Below are 18,802 nucleotides of genomic sequence, written 5' to 3'. Positions count from 1 at the left end.
GCTGCCTGCCCCGCCGCTGCCTGCCCCGCCGCTGCCGCCTGCCTGCCGCGGCGCGGCCTGCCCCGCCGGTGCTTCGCGGCGCGCCCGCTGGGGGGCGCCATAGCGCGGCGGGGCGGGGCCGGGCCGGGCCGGGCGGGTGCCCCGGCGGGGCGGGGCGGGGGCGGCTGCCGCAGCGGCGCGGGGCCGGCGCACTCGGCAGGGGCGACCCCTCGGCGCCCGGGGGCTCCGGAGCGCACCATGAATCCCGCGGCTGCTTCCCGCCCCGCCGCCCGGCGGTCGGGCGCCCTGCCGCGGATGCTGCTCTCGTCGGTGGCACGGACGCTGCTGTGGCTCGGTCCCGTCTACCTGGCGGGGTACCTGGGGCTGAGCGGCAGCTGGGTGCTGCTGGGGCTGGCGCTGGGGCTGTGCTGGGGACACAACCGGCGGTGGAAGCGCCACCGGCTGGCTGCCGCCTTCGCGCTGCTGGAGGACGAGCGGGAGGCGGTGCGCCGGGGCCTGGCCGCCCGGCACCTGCCGGCTTGGGTGAGTGAGGACCGGCGGGCGGGGGTGCGCTGCCGCCGGCCCCCCGCAGCAGCGGCGGGAGCCCCGGGGAGCGGGGACGCTGCGGGCTCGGCTGGGGAGCGCCGGGAATGAGGTGTTCCGTGGTGAGCAGCCGAAGGGAAAGAAAAAAAGAGGTGGCAGCGATGCCCTGGACCGAGCGGTAACGTCTCTGATTTTGAAGTCTTGCTCAGTAAAGTGAGTGCCGAACTGGAACTCGTCTTAGTCCAGGAAACGTGCACGTTGCTGTAAGTGTGCTTGTAAAACAGACGGCTCCGGTATCCCCGGAGAAATCTGTCAAATATGTGCTGTTGCACTGCAGGTATTTTGGTGTAGAGGGTGCTTATTTTAGACCTTCTCATCTAGAAAGTTTTCTCCCCTTCTTTTTAGTGTCATTTGAAAAAAAAAAAAAAAAGAATCTATAAGCATAATATTCTCCGCTTGCTAAAAACCAAATATTTAACTTTAAAGAGTCATCTCTTGATGCTATGGAAAGCCGGCCCCGGTTCTTCACATTTGTACCTAGCCACTCTAGGTTTTAAAGTGAAGAAACTTGAAAATCTAACTGCACGTTTATTCTACATCTTTGGTTATTTGTTGGGTAGCCGTGGTTGGCTAATGGAAAAGGATGGTGAGGGGTTGTTCTTCTTCATCGTCATTTGCTTAGCATTTAAAAACATGTCAGGGACTGGTAGGGAAATGCTCTTGTAAGAAAGAGAATATCAAAGAGCTCTATTTGTAAAGACTGTTGCATGGAGACATTTATAGTCAGCAAACTGTTTTATATAGCCTACAGCACTTGGCTCTCCTTAATACTGTGGGAAACGAAGGCAGTCAGTGAGAAGCGAGGCCAGGGTCTCCTAGCAGAGCTGGTGCAGCTCCTCGCACATGTTCCCTCCCGCCGGGTGCAGAAGGCTGTCTCTGAATGAGGTTTCTGCTTGTTTGTATTGACGGAGCATTTAAAACAACTCAGAGCATTAATGAGTGTGGTGGTGTCAGCTCTTGCCCTGATGCTGTGAGAACAGTGTTGTGTTTTATCCTCAAGCGCCCTGAATCTTGGTAATGAGAAACTGAGTCTCTTAGTCATCGTTGGAAAATCAGAATCGCCCCCCCAACACACACAATCTCAAAAGTTCTCAGGTTTTGTGGCTGAAAGTGTCAGGCTTCATTAGTGCACGGGCAGGCGGTCGATGGAAGGGATTATTGACTGCCCTGTACTCCGCACTCGCAGGGCTGCACCGAGAGTGCCGCGTCCCCCAAGCACAGGAGAGGTTTTGACAACCGGGGAGACTCCAGCAAAGCCCACCGGGATGGTCGGGGGCTGGAGCACCTGGTGTGTGAGGGGAGGCTGATGGAGCTGGCGCTGGCCTCAGCCTCCTTCAGGAGAAGGGAAGGCTTACGGGGGGTCTGACCGCTGTCTCCCACTGCCTAGCCCATGCCCGCAGGGAGGCTGGAGTCTATCTCCAGAGGCCTTGCTCCTGACTTGTCAGTTCTTGGAGCTGGCCGCTGGAAGGCGGGATGTAGGACCTAAGGATAAAGGGGCTACACCATGTGGTTTTAGTTTTAGCTTTTATCCATATTGCCACTTCTCCTCCTTTCCCTTTCTGTGTTGGTAACTTTTGTTCTTCATCGGTTGTGGTGTTTGCTTCTGCACCACGCTGGTACTTGATGTTTTTTTAACTCCTCAGTTCTAATTTTCCTTCTATCCCCTTCCTCGATTTGATCTTACACTTCTCCCCTGTGCCAGTCTTGGAGGCTGATTCTCATCTGCTGTCTGTTCAGTTTATTCTCTGTGGTGTTGTCTTTCCTTATCTTTCATTTTTGCCTTTCAGTGTTCATGAGCCTTCAGTTGAAACAGCTCTAAAAATGTCCCTTGCATTCTTCTCTCCTGACTTGCAGAGGTGGGAGTAGGAATATAGTTCAGGCTAGGGGGAGCATGGGTTGAATTTGCAGTGTTGTAATCCTAGGAAAGGTTCTGGAGGTGTGAAGCAATGGCAGTGTCTTAGGGGACTGGCAAATAGCTGTCTTCTTGTGTGCTCTGTAGTAAAATGAGGAAGATCTGTCCAGTGAAGAGTTAAGACCAATCATTGATTGCACTAGTTGGTTAAAAAACGTTCTCCCTAAGAGCAGTGCAGTGACTCCTTCAAATGTGGCTCAGGCTCCCCTCAGTCCTGGTATCAGTTGTTAGGAGATGCATTCGTATCGCAGCCTTTCCTTCAGGGGGGATGCTCATGAGGGTTTTCCTCATCTACTTAACCATCTGTTTCAGGGAATTTGCAGGGTTATTTTGCAGCACCAGTTTCTTGGCTGAAACCAGCCAGTGAGTTTGGAATAGAGGCATTCCTGTGCTAGACAGCTTACGTGGGCAGGCTGTGCTTCCTTAGGAAACCAGGCTGGAAATCTGCTCGTGTTGAGTAGAGTGTGATTCTGTGTCTTGGAGAGGTGAAACTTTCTGACTTCAGCCTGTGCAGCCTTTAGCCTGACTGTTGTAAAACCAGTCAGTGCCCGGAGCAGAAGTGGCTGGGCTTCCACCTTCCTGCTGGCTCCTGGGGGTGGTGGTGACTTTGTAGAATCATGGAGTGGTTTGGGTTGGAAGGGTCCTTAAAGATCATCTGGTTCCAACCCCCTGCCATGGGCAGGGACACCTCCCACCAGTCCAGGTTGCTCAAAGCTCCATCTGAGCTGGCCTTGAACACTTCCAGGGATGGGGCATCCACAACTTCTCTGGGCAACCTGTTCCAGTGCCTCACCACCCTCATAGCGAAGAATTTCTTCCTTATGTCTAATCTAAATCTACCCTCTTTTGGCTTCTCCGTGGTGCTTTTGCAGCTGTTAGCAGGTTGCAGGTGAGAACATCCAAGTATGCTGGGCTTCTTCCTGATGTCAAATTCCTTTTACCAGCAGAAATTGATATTACTGGGTACAGATCAGTCCTTTTAAAACTTTGCCTGTTAATTACTTGCTCGTGCAAAAGACTTGTTTAGAATTTTTTTTTGCCCCGGCACAAGGAGCTAAAAAACCTGTCCTTTAAAAAAAACAAAAACCAAACCAAACACCAAAAAAACCCAGCAAAACCCCAAACAAACAAAAAACCCCTGGTGGATAGATTCCTGTGTTGTGTTTGAACAGAATGGCACTGACGTGGTTTTTGCGTTGCTATGATTGTTGGTGTAGCCTGCTCCAGGGCAAGGTAGAGCCATGCAGAAACGTATACATTTTCTTTACTTGCTAGTAATTGGCCCTTACCTAGTGTTTTTGATCTTCAAAGCTCTTTTCAAATGCTAAGTAATTTTTGCAGCATTCCTAAAATATTGGCAAGAAGTATGCCTGCTTTTGTAGTTGGGGAAAACATTTTGATAGTGTGACTTGCCCAAGGCTACAGGATTAAGTCTTATTCTGGGATGGTGTTAACTTTGGCAGCTGTTGGTGACTGGTTCTGGGCTTAGTAGGAAGTGTTTGGGGCTTCTCTTACCTGTGCTGTCCTGACGATGATAAACTCGAGGACAAGACCTTTCTGCCAGGGTTCTCCCCAGTAACAAGGGTCAGAAGTGAGTCTGAAGTCCAGAGCACATGGTTAAAAAAGTATGGAACTGCAGATGGTTTTTATCCAAAACATATTAGGACATGATAAGTTCTTGGAGTAAGCTGTTGGGTCAAGAACAGAGCTTGGTGGTGTCACTGGGCTGAACTAGAGCAGAACTCATTTTCTGCTAGAGCGACATGCACATTATGGGAATACCCTGTGGACAGGAAAGGCTTTGCTCAGAGCTTATGTCTTACTAGACAGCGGGTAATCTAGATGCAACACTTGGATACCAAGCTCTGCTTCTTCTGCAGAACTGCCCATTGAATTCATACCATTGAGTGCAGCTGACCTTTGGTATTGGGAACCCACTGAAATTTGGTGGCCTTTCATAATGGGCAGAAAACTGTTTTTCATCAGAGACACGTAGTCGGCCGATTTCTGTGGTGTTTGCTTCTGAGAGCCCTGTTGTGTTAGCCAAGGAGCTCCTGGTGGTCTTTGGTGCCCCGTAGCTACAGCAGTCCTATTTTTTCCGTCCATCAAAGCAAACAGAGGCACAGAGTGCCTGGGTAGGAGCTGTGTTGCAGACACATGAATGAGAGGGTGTCAAGTGGGATGGAAAAGGTACCACAAATGGCTGCTAAACCTATCACGGCAGTCTGAGGTGTGACACAGTGACATGTGATTCATTGCGGTTGCTTTTGGAGTTTGCCCTGGGCTGTCTGGTTTGGGTGTCTGGGGCTCAAATAGTGAGTTCAATTTTGCTTTTTCTTAAGGTGGGTCTAGCTGCTGCCTCCTTCTCACGGTTTCTGCCTGTTTCCTGGTGCTCCTGTGTGCTGTTCCAACTCTCTTTAGCCACCGGCTTGCTTCTTGGTTGCCTCTTGCAGTTGCATCTCTAGCAGCTTCGGCTCTAGTGAATAATCCCAGCCAACTTTAGTGGTTTATATTGTGCTACATTTCTCCCCTTAACGTTGGTGGATCTCACACATGGACTGTGACTTTCTTATTGGGATGTGGTGGCCTAACTGTTGCCCTGAGTCCTGATCTGCCCTTCCTTTTGGGTCACATCCCTCTCCTCGCTGTAAGGTCTTTTGAAGGACAGGTCACCACGCTACTTCCGTCCCTGCTCTACCCTGCCTGTGACTGACCCGGGGCTGTGGCACAAATGCTGCGGGACACTGGCGCTTGGCAGTTGCGTTGGAGCTGGGAACCAGCTGCCTTCAGGCTACCCAGGATTTATGTGCCCTGGCGGAGGGCCTTTTGGTGAAAGATGAAAGGCTGGCAGGTGAAGTGGAGGTCCCCTGATTCACATAATCTGCCTTACTGTAAAATGTCAGCGGCGATTTGTCAGTACTGATTGTCCCTTCTAGTGCTGTATTCTGACTTTATCATGCAAATAGAGCTGGGTAGGCTGACATTTCAGTGAACTTGCATTGTCTTATTTAATGGAAAAGTTGCTATTTAGAGCATCAAAAGAAAATGCTTATAAAGAATATGGTAATATCACTTTGGTTTTTTTAATATAGTAATTGGAGATAATTTGAAGGGTTATTTGGGCAAGGGAAACGGGCTCTGAAATCACACATGAAGCTGGAGTAAAAGGCAAGCTGCTGTCCATTCCATCCAAACATCTCTGAGCACCTCTCTGAAAGCTGCTGAATTAAACAGTGAGCCTTTGACTGAAGAGTGTGGTTCACAGCTCTCGTATAAGGAGGTAATGTATTGTCCTACCCGATTACTGTTACCAGGCTAGATGATAGTCGAAGGAGTCCCTTTGTATTCGGGTGCTCTTGTAGAGCTGAGCAGTGACTGAATGCCCGTTCTGAGAAGCTGCTGCACCATCCTTCCCTTCTGCAGGAACCTGCTACCAGCTTGTAGCACTGACTGAAAATACCACATCCATAATACTTTAATGTGTGATTGTAGTGAGGTAATTGTGGCTCGTCACTCAACAGCTTCTTGGTGAGGTTTGAGATCAGTTAGTTACTTGAGAGTGGCCTCATATCCGACTGTCCTGATGGTGATTAAACAAGTCATCACTTCAGGGAACTGGAGGGATTTTGTAATGGACACATACACCTTGTTGGCATTTGATGTGTCCAACTTGAAAACATGATGCATGAGTGACTACCACATTTTAATTCGTCCTTAGCATCTTAAAAAGCTCTGAGAGATGAAAACCTGGACTGTTACACATGATAGTGTATGCTAATTGGCTTGAACTCCCACAGTGCTTTTTTTTCCCTGAAGCCATTGGCACCATGTTAGTATTAGTGGAGAAATGCTGCCACAACCAATAAACTGAGTTTCCCAAGCAGGTTCTTGTTTTCCAAAGTGCGCTGTCCTGGTTGAGGTGAGCCAGTACAGGAAACAAACAGGTCCTGCGCAGCTCGTGATCTCGGAGGGAAGCAGCTTCTCATGGCTTCCCAAGGCATGACCAAGAGAGAGTTGAGAAATCTAATGCTGCTTTACATCACGAACAGGATGTGACACTTGCTTTCATCATATACATGTGCCCAGAGGCATACTGGTACATCAATGCGCGTGTGTTCTTTTACATTTTACTATTTTTTACTGTTTTATTTGCCTTTTACAATTTTTCAAGGAGGTAGTAAATTATAAAGCATGTATGTATGAGGGCAGAGGGATCTCGGTGTACTCTAAAACTTGTTCCACGCTCTGTAGTACCTTTTGCATATGTTGCAGTATGCTGAAATAGATGGCATGTGGCACTCACTTTATTTTTCTTTGCATCCAGGTTCATTTCCCTGATGTTGAACGAGTGGAGTGGCTGAACAAGGTGAGCAGCTCTGAACTGCAGTTTGTGAGGCCATCTGCTCTGAGCTGCATCACAGCACAAACTCTGCGGGCCAAGTCTGAGGAAGTCACCAAGTCACTACAATAAGGCTCAATCATATCAGTGTCTGTGCTTAAGTCTTGGAGCCACTAAGTTGCCACTGAGGTTTTGGCGAGAGCCAAATGTGTGCCTGGTTGATGATTTTGACCACAACACTTCATTCTGAGCTTAAAAAAAAAAAAGAAAAAAGCCAGTGTGTGTGCATATGCATGTATCTATGTAGATGTGTATATACATGTACATACATATGTGTGTATGTATCATTATTATTTTAGCAAAAATAGTGGCATCTCCTCTTACCAGAGAGGTTCCCAGAGAGCTCTGAGGCAGGTGCTCCCATCAGCAGGCGTAGTCAAGCTCTCACTGCAACTGGACTCTGTGGAATTCAAAGCAAAACAGCTGAACTTGCAAATTAGCATCCAGTAACTATCTTGTTTTTCTTTTTAGCAAACTTTCTTTTTGATGTAAAAGCTCATCTTACTCCTCTCTGAATAAACCTAACTCCAGGGAACTTTGTGACACTTTAATTAGGGACTGTTGTGCTTTAGAGACTTTAACCCTGGGCACTGCTGGCTCAGCGCCTGTGGTTAGAAGCAGTCAATAGACTCTATGGTGCTGAAAACACCCTTCAGTTCCTAAAACAAAGTCCTTTTCTGAGGACTGAGATGCATCTTTCCATAAGGATGACTTAAGAGCACAAATGTGACTTGGTATTTTAAAAGGACAGACATTAATAGCCAGGTGTTCTGTGATGTGTGTGTCTGTTTCTCTTACACAAAGAATCTTCAGTGTGTTTCCGCTTTTGCTGTTCTTTAGGTCCTTGTACAGGCTTGGCCATACTTTGCAACAATCATGGAAAAAGCATTTAAAGAAGTTCTTGAACCAAAAATCAGAGCAAAGAATGTACATCTGAAAACATGCACCTTTACCAAGATCCACTTTGGCGAGAAGGTAGTGTGAATCCTTTGCAACACTTGCAGTTCAGTCTTTTCTGAAAAGTTCAGATGCAAGGGGAGTCTGATGCTCAGCTCTTTAATAGCTCTGAGTGATTAACAGAATGGTATTGGTACAACACTGCTGCCTCCTTTGTTCCCTCCTCATGTTGACTTGAACGTCTTCACCGTGAAGGAAAGATCATATAGGAGACACACACATCCCTTCCCACTGGCTGTCGGTATCATGGGAGACTGGAGACAGAAAAAGGGGCACGTATCCACATTTCTTTCTGTTATACCCTTGCAAGAGGAATCTTCAGTGCTTCCTAAGGCTTGCAGCATGGGCTACTTGCAACCAGCCCCGTATTCGAGGACTGCCAAGGCTGCTCACCCTGCCACTTTAAGGGAAAAACTTGTGTGGTTTACTCATAGTTTACGTGCAGTTGTGCAAAGTGTTTCATGAATGCTTCTGTACTCAAATTGATTGAAGTGAGTAGGGCTTTTCATTAACTATGTCATATCTTTGTCTTTATTTCAGTGCCCGAGAATCAACGGAATAAAAGCCTACACCAAAGAAATCGATAGAAGACAAGTTATCCTAGACCTGCAGATATGGTAACATTGCATCATTGATTATGTAGAAGGTTCTTAACTCACTGCCCATTTGACATCTGTGTGTGATTTGTCATGCTGGACTGGACATGTGGTCCTCTAAGATCAGCATGAAGTGGAGATATCCTTATCTTATATCAGCCTAGAATGATATGAGATAATCTCTCCCCCAGCTGGATTTCCTCAGTACTTACAGAGGTGAGATGCTGTGCATCAGCCTTTGAGTCAGAAGGCAGTGTCACCTGCACAGGGCTAGGCGTTACCTACTCTGGCCCATCACTGCTGCCCGTCACTGCTGCCACGGGTATAAGAATGTGCCCCTTGGCTTTGCTGTTCATGGCAGCAAGAACCCAAGTTTTGGAACTGTTCTTCCTGTTCTGACAGCTCTGACAGCTCTCAGGCATGGAGGCGCTTGGTCTGTCTTGCCCCACTACAGTTCCTCTTCAGTCCAACCTCTCCAGTTCTTCCAGAACTACTTGCGCTATTTATTTTTTAATTCCTTCCCCTAGATTAATCCTCTTGCTTTACTCACCATTTCATCATAGAATACCAGGTTGGAAGGGACCTCAAGGATCATCTGGTCCAACCTTTCTAGGCAAGAGCACAGTCTAGACGAGATGGCCCAGCACCCTGTCCAGCTGAGTCTTAAACATGTCCAGTGTAGCGGAGTCAACCGCTTCCCTGGGGAGATTATTCCAATGGTTGACTGTTCTCATCGTGAAAAATTTTCCTCTCGTGTCCAATCGGAATCTCCCTGGGAATAACTTGTACCCATTACCCCTTGTCCTCACCATGCAACTCCTTGTAAAAAGGGAGTCTTCATCTTCTTTGTAACTACATTTGTTCCATGTGCCACCCAACACATTTGCTTCTTTTGATTACAGCTGTTCTCTGAGGAGAAAACTGCCTCTAGCTCTATTAACAACAACAACAAAATTAGATAAAACATTTGATACCTCCCAGGTTGTTTTGAATAAGCTTGTGTGTTTTGTTAACATCAGAGCTACTGCAGAGCTAAACTCTCTCCTGATTTAGCCTGGAGAATGGAATTACTGGGGGAATTACCACTTGCATGCTGATGTAGCTCTGTAAGTTTAGTGGGTGATTGAGCTGCCTAATTTAAATGGCTTTTCTTCATGGTAATGCCAGGAAAAAGCAATGTGAAATTACGGAGTGTCTTGGCAACAGCACAGAGCAGCTCAGAACTGTGCCTGCTGCTTAATGTGGCAATGGCGTGGCAGCATCCCCAGCCCTGGCAGAGCACCATCGCTCCCTGCAAAATGACATGCTTGATTTTCAGCCAGAACATGTTGTGCTTCGGTGCTGTCAGTGAAGTGCTCTTCGTAATAGCCAGAGCAGTTTTCGGGCCTTTGGCAAATCATTCATGCTTTCCACACTGAGATCGAGGGATTTGATGCCTTTAAGGCTCTGCAGGAGGTTGCTGCTGCTCTCTGTTAAACTACCTCTCCAGGCTGCTTCTCCCACATACTCATTTTCACTGTCTTTTAACAATCCTCTGCAGAGGGATTCCCCCACCTCCTCATTCCTGTCCCTCTGGCACACCCGTCAGCATCTCCAAACTGACCAAACACTTCGGTTCCTCATCCTGACGATAACTTAACCTGAACTGTCATCTGATGACCCAAGTATTTTCTGTATTCACGCAGGAGTGTTCAGTCTACCTTGTCCCTCTGATGGGGGTCTCTTCTCCTGGGCTGTGTTAAGGACCCAGCTTCTCTTATGTTAATACATTAACATCAGTTTCTGCATCTAAGCTGGGTGTTGTGCATTGTACAGCATCTGCAGGAGGTAGCGTATTACTTCCAGGAATGGGGAGAAGCAAATCTGTAAGCAGTGGTGTTATTTACCTGCCTTTTTCTGGATTGCCAAAGGAACATGTTTTTTTTTCTTAATCAAAGAAACGGGCAATCTCCACTTTTCTGGCGTGAGGCAAGCCCCCATTGCAAAACAGGCTCTCTTGGCTACACGAATAGCAGTGAGTGTCTGCGCTAGCGCAGATGGTGTTGGGAGAAGAGCTGCTTAGAGGAGATGGACTTGAGCTGCCCCAACGAGGCTGCCGCCCTTTGCGCTACCTCTGGGTTGCTGCATGCTGGTGAGGTTTAAATGGCTGGATCTGTCCACAGAGCTGCGTCCTGGCATCGCAGCTCTGGAGAAGAGAAGTGCTGTGGGTGCCAGTGTGGTGCACTTTGCAATGCTGAGACCGCAGTGACTGACTTGGGGTAGGTTTCAGAGAAGCGTAGCTATGTTGCAGTGGACATTAAAGGATTAACATGTCTGCATGTTATAAACATGACTCCTTTGCCTCGGTGCTTGCTAGCTGTAATTTTGTGGGAGTTCCCTCACTGGTGAGCCCATGTGAGCGTGGCCTGTTGGCTGGCTCACCACTGCATGCAGCGCTGACCAGGGCGGCTGCGGCAGGGAAGGCCGAGCAGCCGCTTCACGCAGGGTGCTGTAATCCTGGTGGACAGCACTTCTGCCTTAGCAGCAGCTCTGCCCGGCTCTGCTGCTGAGTTACCCTTTGTGTTAGGCAGTGTCTTGCATCCAGAAATCTCAGCGTGCTCTGTAAATGCTTCTTGCTTTCGGTCTCACAGCAGTACAGGAAGAGGGATTTTTTTCCTTCAGTTTTATCAAGGAGGTAACTAGTCTCTGAAGCCCAGAGTCTTTGATTTGGCCGGGGAAAAACACAGGAAAAGGGCAGGAGTAGAAAAAGCCTTTCCCTCTTAGCCTTTCTTTGTGATCTGTATGGAATCATTTGTGTAGTTTTAATAGCCACTCGTAGACATATGGTCCATCAAGTGTTTTGTTTGATCTGTGCTCCTGACCTCCATAACATGATGCAGTGCTGAATGCGGTGGTTCAGGTCTGTGCTGTGTGAAGAAGAGCTTCCTTTCCTCTGTGTTAAATTTGTGATGCGATATCACAAATTGCATCCTTTGCTTGGGAACTGTGAAAAATAGCACTTAGAGGTCCCTTACTTGTATGGGCAGTAGCTGTCAGCAGAGCCAGTCATGCAGTAGATCTGGTATTGCATGGAGTTACCAAAAGGAACTTGAGAAGCTGCTTTAATTAAATCTGTTAACAACAGCTTACATGTCCATAGCATCAGAGCACTGGGAATGGTTATGTAGATCACTGTCTCATTACAGTCTTGACTGTCCCACATGAAAGGACTATACTTGAGTTTTTGGCAGGAAAACCAAGGCTCAGAGGTAATTACTTTTGGCAAAGGCAAGGAAGGAGGCTATTAGTCTTCTTTCCAAATCTTTTGCTTGGGCCCTGAGATGATGCATCCAATTGGTGTAAATTAAGTTGTGTAAATTTTGTCACAGCTTATAGGACTGAACAGAAATGTTGACATAATCACTGCTTACCATCAGGTCTCCTGTACAGACAAAGTTTGTTGCTTTTCTGTCTGAAGGTCCTGGTGTCTGTATTCTGTTCACATATCTGCTTTCCAGGGCAAATATGCCTGATCTACAGCTTTCACATGACACACAAGAAAGTATCAGGGTCCTTGCAGTGGCTAAATGAAATATGAGATCCCCACCAGGCTGGGATTTGAAATCCCCAAATCTGAAATATGAGATCCCAGCTGGAAATGAACTGGCAGTACTCTGGGATCTCCAGACAATTTGCCCTAGATCTAAACCATGAATCTGTCCCCTGAGCATAGGGAGCTGACAGTTGCATTCTCCAAGTGAATTAATGTCAAAGCATTCCAGAAATGTTCTCCAAAACTGCATTTTTCAAAATGGGAGCTTTTCAAGTGCAGCCACTTTACCTCCTACAGCTGCTTTTCTTCCCACTAATTCTGCAATTGCCTGAGCTGCTGTGCAGCCATGTAATCTTTGGCTATAATCATCAAAGTATTTGAAGGCACGATTACCTCCCAGAAGAATATCTTGCAATCCAGTTGCTTCCTATTTTGTTAATCTGATTTAGTACTCATAATAATTTTTCCCTGGAAATGTTTTGAATTTTCATTTCCGTGCTCTTCTGTGGCATTTACAATACGTGAGATGTCATAGAAGAATAGTGTAATAATTAATATGTATTAAAAAATATGTATGCATTGCAATTTACTCTTAAAAGAGAATCTCTGAACTTCCGAACTGGCAAGTTTTCAGATCTGGGAAGGGAGTCTCTGTCACCTAGTGCAGAATTGGAGAAAGTAGTCAAAAGAAGTGTGCAACAATACTTTGAGCTTTGGTGGAGTTTGGGTGAACAAAGTTTGTAGGGTCTTACAAGAAACTAAAAGCATTTTGGAAACTGGTCAGTCTTGAGCAGAAGAGGAACGCTTACCCTCAGGAGCCTGACTTGATAGGCAAAGGGGAAAGGCGGAGGTAGCCTGGTTTTTCTCATATCCTGTGGTACTCGGTCACGTTTTCTTGTCTCTCTTATTTGTCTAATATTGCTTGCTCATTTACTCAAGTCCAAAGTCAGGCAGACTGAGCAGTAGTCTGCTTTACAAAGCGCTTGAGAAACCTGGGCCAAAGGGGACTTTTAGCATGCAGGCCGATGAGAAGATGGGGCTGGTGGGGAGTTACTTTACAGGGGGGAATTGCACATGCCTTTTTTAAAGGGATATGTAGCCATCCAGGTTAGTCAAATTTGTCAGTATGTGCTCTTGTAGCATCCCTGCCTTCAGCCAGTGGATTGCCATTGTGCTATAAACACTGGAGCCAGCTTTTCCACCCAAGTACAGAAGAGAGACAGATACGTGCACTTGCACAAGCTTCTCCAGTTCTCATCCATGGCACAGGCTTGCTTATCTGCATCACCTTGTGCAATAGGTGATTTAGGAGAGAAGCGGGTGGTTCTTCCAGCCTTCACAGGTGGGTAAAGCATGGTCCTGTGGGTAGTGGCAGAGGGGCAAAGGAAGCCCTACGTGCTTTTAAGTGTCAAGGCTTGAGTGAGGCTCAGGTTTGCTGTGTCTGGGGGAGGACGGCAGAGAGCACAGTGAGGTTACACTGAGCAGAGGGGGCAGATGAAAGCACGAGCAGCTTGGACTGGAAATGAGGAGTAAAACTAATGAACAAAGAGGGCATCCTTCCTACCAAGCTCCCTGGTGTGGGGGTGATGCCTGTACGAAGCAGACTTAAGGATAATTAAAGGCTCAGGGGTAAAGGCTTCTCTGACATCTAGACTCTAAAAGACAATTGCACGTATTGAAGAAAGAGACATCTAGGACTGAGTGGGAAGAGCTTTTGACTGTGTGGAAAGGCATAAAGGTTGTAAGCTGAAACACCACAACTATTATTTGTTGTGTTGGACACTGGCAACAGCTGAATTAAATCCTCTTGGATTAATTACTGCAAATTGAGGAACCCATTTTGGCTGCTCATTTAGACTTTTATTGTGACAAAGCTCCATTAGTATCCAGTGTAATGAGCTGTAAGATAATGTCAAAATTGTAGAAATTAATAAACGTAAAAATAAGTTTGTTTAATTATGTGACTAGCTTATAAGGAAGATTGTGTTAATTTTGGCATGGCCCGTGAGGTTGGTTATTTAAGAAATGAGAATGCTCTAACATTAAAGGCTTTAATTTGTGTGTTATGAGCTTTTAAAATTCTGTTAAGTGACTATCTGTAAACAAATATTTGAGAACTTTGCTTGCAAAAATGGAGACAAATTCACAGGGTTACACATTCTTGGCAGGTTTTTTTTTGGGGGGAGGGAATCTGTCTACGTGCAAATTACAGCGTGAATTAGTGGCAACTGCACCACTATTTGCCCATATACATGTGGTCAGAGCAAAAATCTTGACTTTTTTCTTTGATTATGGGGTGAAATTATGCATGCAGGCGGCAAGCACAGCACATTCACTGTGCTGCGGTACCTTTACACCCTGCTTTACCTGCAGGGTGTTTGTGTGTCTGCACCCAGAAAGAGCTGTTTCTCAGAGGACTGAAAGGGAACTTGGTAGCCCCCTTCAATTGTTTTCTGCCAGAGGCATCAACAAATCTGCTAGGTTCTGCTCCCTGGGGAGTGGCTATCGGTTTCTGCATAAGGTGATGTTTGTACTTTAATAAAAGTCTAAGGTGGTTTCCAGATTGCGAAAGTACCGCACTCGGCATTCGATTTATTTAAAGCCTGATGTTCTCCATGGCAACTGCCCAAAAGCTGATCTCAGTCGTTGTCTTTTAATTGAGCCTCAAGGAAACCAGGTTATTTTTAGTGATGAATTTGTCCTTCAAGTGGGCTTTTGGGTTGTGGGCAAGGGTGATCTATGGACTTTTTGGTTATGGGTGAGGTGAGGACCCCATATGTAATGGCAAGATGGCTCTGCATCAGTTTGGGAGCTGGGTCACCAGGTTGTGGGGTGGGATCAGGCGTTTGGCAGAGAAGGGAGCAAGAGGGCAATTGCTGTGACTTTGAATTTTGAATGAGCCTGTTCATCCCCTCCTTGGAGCAAGCTTGCCTCCGCCAACTGCCAGTCTTAAGAATGGAAAAGTAACCTTGAAATACAGATGTTGCTTTGACATTTTGCAGGTAGATCCATATCCCAGCTGACTGCAGGGTTTCTCTTGTGAAGATCTGACCCTTGTTCAATGTGCTCAACTTTCCCTTTTCAGTTGCTTGAAAATCCGTCTCTGCCTGTGGGGTCATGTTGTCAATCATTAAACTAATTTCATTTATACTCTGTACAGCCCAAAATTTCTCATTGGACTATTGCAAACTGTGGAATAATGTGAGAATTTTCTTTCAGTTACATAGGGGACTGTGAGATTCACATGGACATATCGAAATTTAATCTTGGAGTGAAAGGCATACAGGTGCGTGCAGTGCTCATGTTGTCTCTTCAAGGCTGTGTGTGGCAGGAGGTAGCATGTCCCAGTGGGGAGGTCGTGACACTTAACTGGGAAACCACTAACTAGCAGGCTTGGAATGATTGGCTTTATCTCCTTGTGTTTTGGCTGGGGAAATGATGCCTTCCATGGAAAGCACCTAAATACCACTTCTAAGCTTCTTAGTGTGACTCTTAAGCAGAATCTGTGCTAGAGCATTGAGCTCCTGTGGGCCAGCTTCTGCCACTGGAGTTCAGAGGAGCTGCATGTTGGTGGAGAACTTCAAAAGAGCCAGTTCTGCCAGGATGTTCGTAAACTGGTGTAGATTAGACCAACAGCGTGTTCTGACAATGTTGAAAGCTAACAGGCAGATCGCTCCATTGTCTGGCAGTCAGGATTGCAGAGAGACTCCACAAACTTAGAAAGCATTGCCTGATGTCAGTAGCAATGGTTTGGGGGGGGAGGAGGTTATTGTTGTTATTAAATTCGAAATAAAATAACTTCAAGTTGGATTTTTAAAATTATCTCCATCACTGAAAAGCTCACAGTTTTGAAACTGCATCCTGAGAGTACCTTCAGACTCAGTTTTCCTTGGTCTATTCTATTTGCAGTTGTATGGGACGTTGCGGGTGATACTGGAACCTCTTCTAACTGATGCACCTTTTATTGGAGCGGTGACCTTGTTTTTTATGCAGAAACCGGTGAGTCAGTAGTGAACTGCACTCTGCAGCCTTCTTGCTTCTTGGTCTGTCTTAATGCATGGATAGGTCTTCAGTGAGTGACACAAGCTGCGTAACTGTGAGTGCCTCACAGTGCGGGTGTTGGAATAGCAAATTCCTGATTGTTCAATGCTCCTCTTGAGCTCCAAGAGGTCAGGAATGAATTTGCCCTATTCTTTTGTAGCAGTGCCTAAAAAGTTACTTGCTTCACTCTAAGAATGGGAGGACTTTCCGATGGTGACAGCACGGGAGCCATTTCCTAGGTCTTTGCTGCAAGGTTCCTGGCAGGTGGATTTTAAATCTTCCTATTTGTAGATTTTAAATGCAGTCGTCTTGGGGACCATTCAGTCATGGTCGTGCTTTGAAAGCTTGCCTGTTTAAGGTCATATGCCTTGTAGTTGATTTGTGGTTTAATAAAATATGAGAAACCTTCTAGTCTTCTAAGAACCAGTTATCCTATAGCACACAACTTTCCTTGCTTGTGGGTTATCCTCTGCCTGAGTTCATGGAAGTCATACATTTTTGATCTTGGATGAGGTGTTTTTGTGTTCAGATGTAGTAGCATTATTTTAGCACAAGAAAAAAAAAATGTTTATTGTGCGAATAGAAATACAGACTCCTGAAGTTGGGTGGTGTTTGTAAATCCCCCTGCCTGAGGGTAGAGGCCAACCCCTCCGTGAAAGGATGAGGAAACAACTTCAAAGTCTAGATAGAGCTGCTGGATTTACTACGCATGACCCCAGGGCATCTGCCAGTGGCCATGGCTAGGGGATGAATGCTGCGTTTCCCTGTGCTTGCAGGATGGGTCCCGGTGATACTCTCATTTTGGGTGTGGCAGCTAAAATAGATAAGGGGATTGCTACCAGCTGTTGGTTTCAATGTATAGATGCAGTCACTTACTGGTGCAGGTTTTGCTTTCTTTAAACAGCTGGCTTTGTTTTAGAAGCATTTGCTTCCCCTTTAAATTCTGCCTTTGTTCTGAAATAAATTTTAATGGTCCTGTATCATTTTTCTCCCTGATCTTGTTGTAGCACTTGGAAATCAACTGGGCGGGCATGAGTAACCTCCTGGATGTCCCAGGGATTAAGTGAGTGTCTGTTTTGCTTTGCTTTATTCTTCCTTAAAAAGCCTTTGGAAGTTGGGATGGCTTTCTCCAATAATCGACAAAAGTTATTCTCAAGAGTGGTGTGTAAAAGGTGTTACGCTGATACTCATACCATCATATCTGGCTGTGGAGTTTGCAAAACCTGAGGAGGGTGCTTTTTGCATTCTGTCAAAATTGCTTCAATCACTTCATCGTGTTTGGGACTTAGGATGGAAATAGTAAATCCCTGAAACTACAATCACCTATAAAGTAAAAAAAAATGAGCCCTTCTCTTTCCTGTGTGCCAGTTACTTACAAAGGTAGATGAGCAGACCTAGGTGACAGGTAGTCTGCGCTTATGTTTATTTATCTTAAAGTGAAAAAAGACTGGGTATCACAGAGTTGCAGTCCTTCTGACGAACTGAAATACAATCCATGATAAAGAAAACTGCACCAGATTTATAAGGAGAAATGTTCTTCTCTTTCTGTGTCATCTGCTCACCCTTTAGGTTCTTCAGAAAATGTAGCTCTTCCCCAGTGCCCCTTGGGTTGATCTCGTACATAAAACTTGCACAGCAAGGATGAAAATCTTAGCGGTTTTCAGTATTGTAAGTTTTAAACTGTTTCTCCAGATTGGAGATTCACTTTGTCCTTGTTCCTTAGTGTAAGGAGAAAATTCTGTTACGCAAGAACAAAATATATTGGGTTACTCAGCCATTGCCTTCCTCCCTTCAAATGCAAATACAGACACTTCTGTTCCCCTCTCTTCCCCTGCAGCTCATGGTTTGCAGACTCATAGGAAGTGGCTGGCTACTTTAGGTGCCAGTTTATGCATTAAAGGGCCTCTGAAGACCTTTGATGTTGAGTGAGAGGAAGCTTTCTTTTTCTCTTAATTTGAGGCCAGAGTGGCCTTTTGCCCTGAAGTTTGCCCTGAGAGCTCCAGTTGTTATCAGAGGAACTTATCTGTTCTTTTCTAACATGGTTTCCTTAATCCTTGCAGAGAGAAGGCATGTAGGTGTTCCAACCTACAGCCTCTCATATAATTAAGTGCAAATTTGGTGTCCTAAATTTTCACTCCCTGGTTCTCTCACAGGGATTTGAACACAGAAACCCTTGCTTGTTCATCAGCACTGCACATGAAAGCCAGGAGCGAAACATGCCTGACCATGAATAGGCTGAAGTACAGGTTGAACAAGAGCTCTCCCTTTCAAATGAATCGGGCTTAATTAAGAGAGTAAAGAAACTGGATGCAGATGTCTGTCCTCATGTGCAAGCTGTGTTTAGTTGGGTGTACCCTGAGACTCGAGAGAAGGGACAATTCTGTGACCTTCCTGTGTGGGTTTTTTGACAGGAAAGCCAACAGCGTGACCAAGGGCTTTCAGGCTCCTGGTTTCACATTTGGAATAGGAGAGGACTTTCCTTCTGTGTGAACCCAGCCTCATCTGTGAACTGTGACAATTTTGTTGCACAGTCTTACCCTGAGAAGCTGCCTTACAAGCACTAGATTTATCAAGAGGATGAAAGTCTTTCAGATGTTTGGTGCTCTTGGGTTTTCCTCTTAATATTGTCTCCTGCTCATGCCAAGTTGTAGTAGTGTGTTGAAATTCTCTCATTAATCACCTGGAGAGTACCGGCCATCTCTGATAGCCATATACTTCTTGCTCAGGAGAAATAAGTCAAATTAGTTGTCCCCGCCGTACAAATAGAGCAATTCTGAAGAAAA

General features: G+C 46.1%; 1 protein-coding gene across 1 annotated transcript in view; it reads left to right on the top strand.

The window, feature by feature from the left end:
* The first annotated feature begins 209 nt into the window (after window positions 1-209).
* ESYT3 (extended synaptotagmin 3) overlaps window positions 210-18,802 on the top strand; it is a 33,757-nt gene continuing 15,164 nt past the window's right edge. Inside the window, exons 1-7 of the mRNA XM_087732614.1 lie at window positions 210-522; window positions 6,819-6,860; window positions 7,734-7,868; window positions 8,391-8,467; window positions 15,198-15,264; window positions 15,888-15,977; window positions 17,027-17,082. Coding sequence (XP_087588740.1) covers window positions 238-522; window positions 6,819-6,860; window positions 7,734-7,868; window positions 8,391-8,467; window positions 15,198-15,264; window positions 15,888-15,977; window positions 17,027-17,082 — 752 coding nt within the window. The 5' untranslated portion in view covers window positions 210-237. The remainder of the gene's footprint in view (window positions 523-6,818; window positions 6,861-7,733; window positions 7,869-8,390; window positions 8,468-15,197; window positions 15,265-15,887; window positions 15,978-17,026; window positions 17,083-18,802) is intronic.

Source organism: Nipponia nippon, unplaced genomic scaffold (assembly GCF_047370975.1).
Source record: "Nipponia nippon isolate SJK-2023a ecotype South Korea unplaced genomic scaffold, ASM4737097v1 scaffold_5, whole genome shotgun sequence".
NCBI lineage: Eukaryota > Metazoa > Chordata > Aves > Pelecaniformes > Threskiornithidae > Nipponia > Nipponia nippon.
Note: the sequence above shows the minus strand (reverse complement) of the source record. Positions and strands in the feature narration are given on the sequence as shown.